The following is an 8692-nucleotide window of genomic DNA, read 5'->3' as shown; positions in this document are numbered from 1 at the left end:
ATAATATAAATAAATATATTTATTTATATTATTTAATATATTATTATAATATGTAATAGTTTAGTGTTATTTATTTTATTAATTTATTTATATTATTTAATTTACAGAAATTCTGCTACACCACAGGAGTAATTCTGCATGGCACAACAGTACAGGGACTGAATAGCTGGAATCTCAGGTTCTTCCTGCTCTCAGACACTGCTGGCTCTTCTAAACTCCTATCAAACGTAGATTTAGGGTCATTCTCCCCTCAGTAAAACACAAAGAACACAGACAGGAGAGGGGCTCCTGTATCCAGGGCTCTCTGGAACACAAGAAATGGTGAAATCATTCCAGTTAAACTCATTTCTCCCATCTGTTTTTCCTATGAGTAACTCCTAGTTGCAGCTCATCTCAGGACACTGTAACTACTACAGGATAATTAAAGTAATTAAATACTACAGACAATCCTCAAAATGGAAAATGATGGGCTAACTCCACAGGAAACAAAGGGTCAGGAAAACAAAGTTGACAGTTCAGGCACAGGAAATGAGGTGCAAGCACAGCTTATTAACATAAAAACTCTGATAAATTTAAAGTATTGCCATATTTCAGTATTTCCTCTCATTTTATGTTACACCAAGGTGAGTCTGGGGGTTCTGTAATAATTTATAATATGATTTTAAAGTAGTGCTTTACAGTGTATTCAAGTTCTATTAATTAACCTAGAAAATCAGTAATTATTTCAGCAACCCAAAATCAAGGAAATTTGCTTTCTGTACAAGTCAGAGTGGCAAGGAGGAGCTGCTGCAGTACCAGGCTTAGTAAAGCCTGAGATTGGTGCAGCTGGAGCACAACAGCTCTGCAAATCCAAGCTGGTTTTACCAGGCTTGGAGATGTTCCATAAAGTGCTTTTAGGCAGAAAGTTGTTGGGTTGGAATTCATGGAGGAGCAGGAGGAGCAAAGGCACAAAACACAGAGCAGATTGGTCACAAATCCAGGTGTATTTTATGGACTCGAGCACTGAGCACCATCATCTGCTCCAGGGAACCTCCATCCCCGGGGAATGGGGAGTTACTTCCTGGAGCCCTTCAGGGGGACAGGGGTTCCTTTCACACTGAGAGCCTCCAAGGAATCCCTGGGCATTCTGGATCCTGGAGCTCCAAGCGGCTTCTCTCTGCAAAGACAACAACAATGGTCACAACCTCCACGAAAACAGGAGGAATAAAAGCTGCAGTTCCCCTCGGAGCATTGCTCCAAACTGCATTTTCCTTCTGCTGCTGGAATGTCCTTATCCTGCAGAACAGCAGGGAGGTGTTCTTACCTTCTTGATGCACCTTGCCTGGGGCTGTAACGGACACTTCTGGGTCTTGAAGCCTCCACAGCTTCTCTGCTTCGGCAAGGCCTGAACTTCATCACCTCCTTCTGCCACTCCTCATCGAAGGTGCCAGCCTCAGCTGGAAAACAGATACGTTTATTTGAGATGTTAGTAAAGAGAGGAAAAAACATTTAATGAGAATTAGGGGGTTTGGGTAGTGATTTTAAACTTCATAGTCCACAATTCTGCACATGGCCTGCACTTGGGATCTATAAAAGAGAATTTGGATTTGGAGACTTTCAGTCAAAAAGTGCCTTTTAAGATATCTCAAGCTGGAACTTCCAAATCAGAGTGTGAAACAGTGTAAAGCCCATTAGCTGCCTAAAAAGACCTACATTCATCCATGTTGATGAATTCTTGGTTCATCTCCTCATCCCCAGTCCTGGAGTTCCTGGATTTTCTGATGACATGAGCCCGATCCTGGAGGTGGTGACCAACAGCTATTTTCTCCACGCCACTTTCAGAATCCTTCAGTGCTTTTCTTGTTTCTTTAACCTGTTTTTCAAAAAGGGAACTGAGTGTCCTTCCAACTAAAAATGAGACAGAGTTTACAGAATCCCAGGATGGTTTGTGCTGGAAGATTTAAAGCCCATCCAGTGCCACCCCTGCCATGGCAGGGACACCTCCCCCTGTCCCAGGTGCTCCAAACCCCGATGTCCAACCTGGCCTTGGGCACTGCCAGGGATCCAGGGGCAGCCACAGCTTCCCTGGAAGAATTCCCTTCCAATATCTCATCCAACCCTGCTCTCTGCAGTGGGAAGTCATTCCCACTTGTCCTGGCACTCCAGGCTCATGCAAAACGTTAAATCCTCCCCCAACAGTTTTATATCTTTCCTTTACAGAAGTCAGGTTTTCCAGGCTTTTCCAATTCTCTCATTTCCTGTGCTGGCTGCAAACACACCAACAAAACCCAAATCAAGCCTATTTTCCTTCGGCCACCAGAGAGGAAGATGTAACAACACCTCAAGTTTTTTAACTGGGTATTAATTACGGGGGCAAAACCCCTCAGTTTAAAAATGCTACAGAGGCAAGTTTCCAACATTCTCCTTGGCAACAGAAAGAGCAACACTGGATGCCAAATTCCCAGCGTGAGGAACAACCAGTTACTGGGCTGTGGTGTTGGCTGGCTGGGAAGGCAGGCTGGCCCTTATCAGTGTCCTGGGCTATAATTAGCAGCCTTGTGATAACGGGTGTGCTGGAGCTGGGACACATTCCCAGCCAATCCTGCCCACGGCCTTTAGGGATCCTGTCTAGGCTTTCATGGCCCAGGCCAGGTTCACATTCCCACTCCCAGTTCCCAGCAGGATTAGACACAACAGCTGCAAGGGAGCTGCAGCTCAGGGTTATGTAAGTGTCTGGGCCATGGGGTGCTTTGAAGGCAGGGTTACATAAATCAATGTCTCTCCTGGAGTTTAAGTGGACAAGGAAAAGGATTCGTTACAGCAAGGAGAAGGGCATTGGAAAATTGCTGCTCTGTGCTTGGTTTTCCCAGCCTTGGATGGGTCTGTAATTTATTGTGGGGTGTACTTAAAGCACAGAATTACAGGGAGGGAATCAGACCTTGAATACAGAGCAGGCTTTGAGAGCCCTGTGTTTTCCTCAATCCCTGCATTTTATTTGTGCAGTTGGGGGGGTCGTGCTTTGCTCCCAGGAACAGGGACAGGAGGAGAGGGAATGGCCTCAGGCTGAGCCACGGGAGGCTCAGGGTGGAATCAGCAGGAATTTCCTCATGGAAAGGGTGAATAAACATTGGCAGGGGCTGCCCAGGGAGGTTTGGGGTGCCCATCCCTGGAGGTGTCCAAGGAATGCCTGGATGTGGCACACAGTGACAAGGTGGGGACTGGGCACAGACTGGACTCAATCCAAGGGCAGGGATGCCAGGATTCTGTAAATTCCAGGAGTAACTGCAGGAAAAGCAGCTGCAGAGACTGCTTTGGTGTGCCTGCACCTGAGTCCTGGGCAGTGCTGGATCCCAGCATCACTCACCCCTCCTGGAGCCGTGCGGGTCTGGGCTGTGGCTTGGAAAACTTTGGGAGGTTCATCCCCCACTTTGGAATAGGTCATCATGGAGGAGGAGCTGAAGCTGTGTCCCTCAGGCTGGATGGACAGATCATCCTACAAAGCAAGGCACGCTCATTACTGGAACTTAAAACTTGTGGGTAACAGTTATTCCTTATTATTTTTTATGGAAAATATCCCTTCACAAAATTAACCCTCCTGGCACCACATAAAACTTCAGTTTTATCTTCAAAGAAAAATTATAAACACAATATAATCTGGGCAAAACCCCCTTTAATTCTTACTGTCTAATTGAGATTAGTTCCATTTTTCTTGGCATTATTTTCTGAGGAATATTTGAAATAACTGGCACTCTCCAGTGCAATACATTTCAGAATGATTTTTAAAAGAACTCACAAATTTCCTGTGCATTTCCAGCATGCTGTTTCTCATGTCTGACATCATCCTGTCCATTGCAGAAAATGGATCCACAAACTGTGCATCCCACTAAAAAAGGGAAACAAGACTTCAGCTCAAACAGTCTCATCTCTCCCAAACCTGAAGCTGGATTTCACATGCATTTTTAACTCAAGAAGCTTTTCAGACTGCACTTCACACACAGACAAGCCAAAATGCATCTTTTCAAAAGGAACTCGAGGGAGCTGAATTAAGATGGAAATATTGGGAAGATGAAAGTGGAAGATTGTCATTCAGCTGTCAAACTGGCCACAAAATGAGTTTATTTAACAAAACTGTTCCTTGGATATTCAAATATCCAATTCTTTCACAAATGTGAAAGAACCTCACCAGCTTCTGCTCTGAAAGTCCTGTATGACCCTTCAGGGTTTAAATTTCAATAAATTCATTTCCAGACCAACACAGAGTTATGTATTTCAGTGTTGCAAAATTAAAGCTGCATTTGAGCTCAAATGAAGTAAAATTAAAGGACAGAAAATCTTCAAGTTATTTTTTGAGTACAAGAAATTGGAATCCTCAGGGCAAAAGCTATGGATAGATGGTGGATATTGAAGAGGATATTCCAGACCCCCAAAGCAGAGCTGGAAACCACTCCCAGCCCATCTCCAGGGGAGTTCTGCCCTGCTGGGAGCAGTGGGTTTGTGCCACCCCCACAAAAGCATTCTCCAGCTGCACTCAAAGTCTGCAGCTTCCCCAGGGATTATCCCATCCACATCCAGAGGTTACTGCCCCAGGAAGGATTTTTCCCTGGATTTTCTTATTCCCAAACTGCAAACAGCACCAAAAGCAGGATGCAAGCACAGAGCTCAGCTTCTGCCATGCTTTGGTTACACACAGCTTACACAGGAGCCACTCCAGGGATACTAACCCCTCTCCCAAAACCTGCAAAGGGCATGAGGGAGAAGCTGGTGGCCTGGAAAAAAACAGGAGCAACATCTGGAATTATTATCAGGAACAGCAGAAATTACTTTTCTATGAAGCAGATTACATGAAACATTTCCCATCTAATCAAAATCACTCAGGAGGGCCTTGGTAATTAATGAATTAATCCCTGGGTATGTGGAAATAATATATTTATACTGATGACATGAGAAAATGATAAGTGCCACCACATCTAATAAATATTGATAAGAGTGTGTGAAAAGCACTTAGAGGTTGGCAAACATCTGAACCCCACAAGAACCTTTGTGCTGATTTCACACTTCAGGCCCCACCCTGCAGTGCTCCATTCCAGTCAGGCAGCACTGAAAACTGATTAAAATCAACAAATCAACCAATTATCCCATGAATATTGAGGATTCCTGCCTGGCAGGGCAGTGAGATCCTGGGAAGCACAGGGCTGTTTCCAGGAAAGCCAGACTGGAGAGTCAGATAACACGGGGTGCCAGAAGGACCCAACCCCTGGCAGGAACTTTAAAGGAAAAAGAAGGAATTCTCCAGTTCTGGAATGGCTTTAGGAACTCTTCAGTTTTCTGGCAGGACAGATTAGGCAGAGCTACTGTAAATAATAAGTTTTTTTTCTCTCAATATGAAGTCCTCACCAGTAAGAGTTATTAGGCATACAAAGCTTATAAACTCTGTTTTGTAACACTAAAAAGCCACTAAAAGCTGTTAAACATTTGCTTGGTATACAGGAAGATTACTGGATAGGCCAAAACCCAATTAACAGCACCTCTTAATATGTTGTAGCTCACTCCTCCTTCCCTAAAAACTGAACTACAAACCTGCTGGAGAAAGGAAAAGGAGTTTTAAATTTGAATCCTACAGTGGCACTCCTCAAGTTGTCCCAACTACTTTGGTTCCTTTTAAAGCAGTTTTAGGCCTGCTGCAATTTAATTAAACACAGAATTACACCACTACTAATCAGTGTCAGTAATTTGAATGCGGTGTATTTTGACATGGCAGCAAAGCTCCACCTCTTCCGACATAAAAATGTCATTTTAAGGGTTTCAGTCCTTGGTGGAGCAGCAGTTTGAGATGACAAGCAACCAGTGCTGAGTCTGGTGTGACACCTGACAGCTCTTCAGTGAGCAGGAGGAACATCAGAACAGCCTGGGAAGGGTTTGGCTGCTGTGCAGTTCTTTTAACAAGAGCTCCTGTACCTTAACTTTGCTGCAGCCACAGATAAAGGCTTTGGGCCTCACCTCTGTCCCTCACTGCAGAACAGGGACACAACCCCTGAGCTTTGACAGGTTCTTTCTCTGAAGGAAAAGCTCTGATCTGCTTTAGGCACCACTGAGCCAAGGCCTAAGGATCAGCAGAGGGAAGCTGATGCCCTGTTTAGAGGCAGTTTCTATATTTGCCAGGAACTGGATGAGCAGGGCAGGAATGTGCCAGCTGCCCTCTGGAGCTGCAGGTGACAGGCTGTGTGCCAGCTCTGGCCTGGCCACCAGCCCCTGTCACCTGCCTTTTCTCCAACGGCCTCTGAAATCCCCTGGGAAGCACGAAAGGAGCAGGGAGGCAGCTGCTGAGTATCTGCAGGGACAGGAACCAGCTCCCAACGTTCATCCTCTATAAATACAGCTCTAGATAAGGGTTAGATATGATGGTCCTGCATGCCCTGAGCTGCAAAAACACTTCAATTAAACACAGACCATCAGTTTCACTTGGCAACACACAGAAATACTGAATTCCACACCAATTTCCCTGAGCTTTAATTCTTACAGGTTTGTACCTGAGAGAATATTAACAATCAGCCCAAATTCAGAGCATGAAGTGTTTATTCCCAGCTGCAAAGCTGAAACAGGGTTTAAAATCCATGGACGGATATTCCTGAGGTGGTGAAACCCAGGTTTGTGGAAATCAAACTGAAACAGCTGCACACAAGGGACTGAAATGCACAAATATATCATGGAATTATGGAATGGGTTGGGTTGGAAGGGACCTGGAAAGAACCTGGCCTTGAACACGTCCAGGGATAGTGCAGCCACATCCAGGCACCTTTTAAAGTCAAGTTAAACATGAAAAGGAAATACATGTGCAGAGGATATGGGACACTTTTCTCTAACAGAAAAGTGCTTTTCTCTAACAGAAACATTTAGTGTATTATATTTATGAAAGCAAGCACTGGATAAGTGATCAGTTTGTTCATTAAATGCCTGTTCAGTGATCAGTACAACCAGATAAGTGATCAGTTTTTTCATTAAATGAGTGGATAAGTGATCAGTTTGTTCACTACATGTCTGTCCAGTGATCAGTACAACGCAGACAGATGTTCAGCAGAGATAAGGGATGTGCTGTGAGGGAAGCAGCCGAGGAACCCTTCCCGTTCCCAGGCGATGAGCAGCTGAGGAGGCTCCAGGAGCAGAGGCAGCCGTTCCCCAGGAGCTGCCCCTTTCCCAGGGGCTGCCCCCGTTCCCAGGGAGCTGCCCCCATTCCCAGGGACTGCCCCCTTCCCCAGGAGCTGCCCCTTTCCCCAGGGAGCTGCCCCATTCCCCAGGAGCTGCCCCCGTTCCCAGGGAGCTGCCCCCATTCCCAGGGACTGCCCCCTTCCCCAGGAGCTGCCCCTTTCCCCAGGGAGCTGCCCCATTCCCCAGGAGCTGCCCCCGTTCCCAGGGAGCTGCCCCCATTCCCAGGAGCTGCCCCTTTCCCGGGGACTGCCCCCTTGCCCAGGGGCTGCCCCTTTCCCAGGAGCTGCCCCTTCCCCAGGAGCTGCCCCCTTCCCCAGGAGCTGCCCCCGTTCCCCAGGAGCTGCCCCCTTCCCCAGGAGCTGCCCCCCTTCCCCAGGAGCTGCCCCCTTCCCCAGGGAGCTGCCCCCTTCCCCAGGAGCTGCCCCTTCCCCAGGGACACTTACCCTGCGGGTGCCCCTCGTGGCCACCTGCGAGTCCTGCTGGGCTCTGCCGCCCGCTCTCCTCTCCGCCGGTCTCTCCCCTCCCTCCGGGAGGCTCAGGAACGGATCCCGGCCGAAAGGGTCGGGGAAGTTCCTCAGCAGCTGCCTCATGTGCTCATGGTGGGCAGCAAAGGGATCCCTGCACGCCAGAGGCACTGCGTTATTCCAGCCGATGGACAATGGCTCCAGGACACTTCAAACTCGGATTTTTAATATTCCAGAGGGGTTTTTATCCAATTTTTTTACTTTAATAGGACCCAACTGGGCGATCTCCCATTCCAAATAAACTCTGGTTTCCTCTTCCACTCCCATCTCTCAGGTTGGGTGTTTGAGATCTGTTTTCTCTCAGCTGCCCTCACTGCTCTCCTGCACTCCTGGCTGTCCCTATTCCTTTTCCTCTTTCTTCATCTTTAGAGATATCCATCCTTGGCTGCACCTTTCACTCCAGCCTGTGTTCAATACCTGCCAGAACCATAAACTGGCCCATATTTTATTTATCACTATATCCACCTCCAACACCTGACATTAAAATAATTTATTTTACATTTTCCCCCTTCATCTTCCAAAGCTTAGCACAGTCCGGTTCACTGAACTCCTCATGTCCCACTGGATCCCCCCCTCATCCCTCAAATTTCTCCTGCTGGCAGTCCCCATCCTAATTTTCCTTCTCCCTTTTCCTTTTGTCCCACATGCTTAAAAATACCCATTATCCTCTAAATTCAGGCCAGTTCCACCTCCTGTAGTCACCCACTGCAGCACCTGTGCCTTCCCTCTCCACAAATCCCATTCCCACATCCCTCCCCTGTGCTTAGGAAGGAGATTCTCACTGGCTTTTTGTTTTCCTCTTATTTTCCCTCTCCTCTGCCAAAAACCTACAGAACTCCACTGGCATTCCCAAAGCTTGGCTTGCAAGGAAAACCTTGCTCAACTTCCCTAATTCTCTGAACTGGACAAGCACTGATATTCCTAATTAAGGCCAAAAGAGGAGCAAAGCAGGAATTTTTCAGGAGTGCAGGGTATGAGCAGTGCTG

At 46.9% G+C, this 8692-nt stretch overlaps 1 protein-coding gene across 2 annotated transcripts; it reads right to left on the bottom strand.

The window, feature by feature from the left end:
- Positions 1-682: 682 nt before the first annotated feature.
- On the bottom strand, positions 683-7834 carry MLF1 (myeloid leukemia factor 1). 2 transcript variants are annotated; one of them, XM_039713419.1, is made up of 7 exons: positions 7626-7834; positions 4701-4745; positions 3773-3862; positions 3344-3472; positions 1693-1852; positions 1304-1436; positions 683-1156 (listed from the first exon to the last, which is right to left on the bottom strand). In XM_039713419.1, the coding sequence occupies exons 1-7, from the start codon at positions 7770-7772 to the stop codon at positions 1054-1056; spliced, it is 807 nt and encodes a 268-aa protein (XP_039569353.1). In that variant the 5' UTR covers positions 7773-7834; the 3' UTR covers positions 683-1053. The 2 variants fall into 2 exon arrangements, with proteins under 2 accessions (XP_039569353.1, XP_039569352.1); XM_039713418.1 differs by lacking the exon at positions 4701-4745 and having other exon boundaries at positions 7626-7800.
- Positions 7835-8692: the final 858 nt, after the last annotated feature.

Source organism: Passer montanus, unplaced genomic scaffold (genome assembly GCF_014805655.1).
Source record: "Passer montanus isolate IOZ18808 unplaced genomic scaffold, ASM1480565v1 scaffold29, whole genome shotgun sequence".
NCBI classification, from domain to species: Eukaryota; Metazoa; Chordata; class Aves; order Passeriformes; family Passeridae; genus Passer; species Passer montanus.
Note: the sequence above shows the minus strand (reverse complement) of the source record. Positions and strands in the feature narration are given on the sequence as shown.

Coding starts and splice junctions, on each gene's coding strand:
- MLF1 (XM_039713419.1), bottom strand. CDS start 7,772: ATGAGGCAGCTGCTGAGGAACTTCCCCGACCCTTTCGGCCGGGATCCG. Junction 1,853..3,343: donor CCCGCACGGCTCCAGGAGGG/GTGAGTGATGCT, acceptor TTTGAAAAACAG/GTTAAAGAAACAAGAAAAGC. Junction 1,157..1,303: donor AGGCAAGGTGCATCAAGAAG/GTAAGAACACCT, acceptor TTGTCTTTGCAG/AGAGAAGCCGCTTGGAGCTC.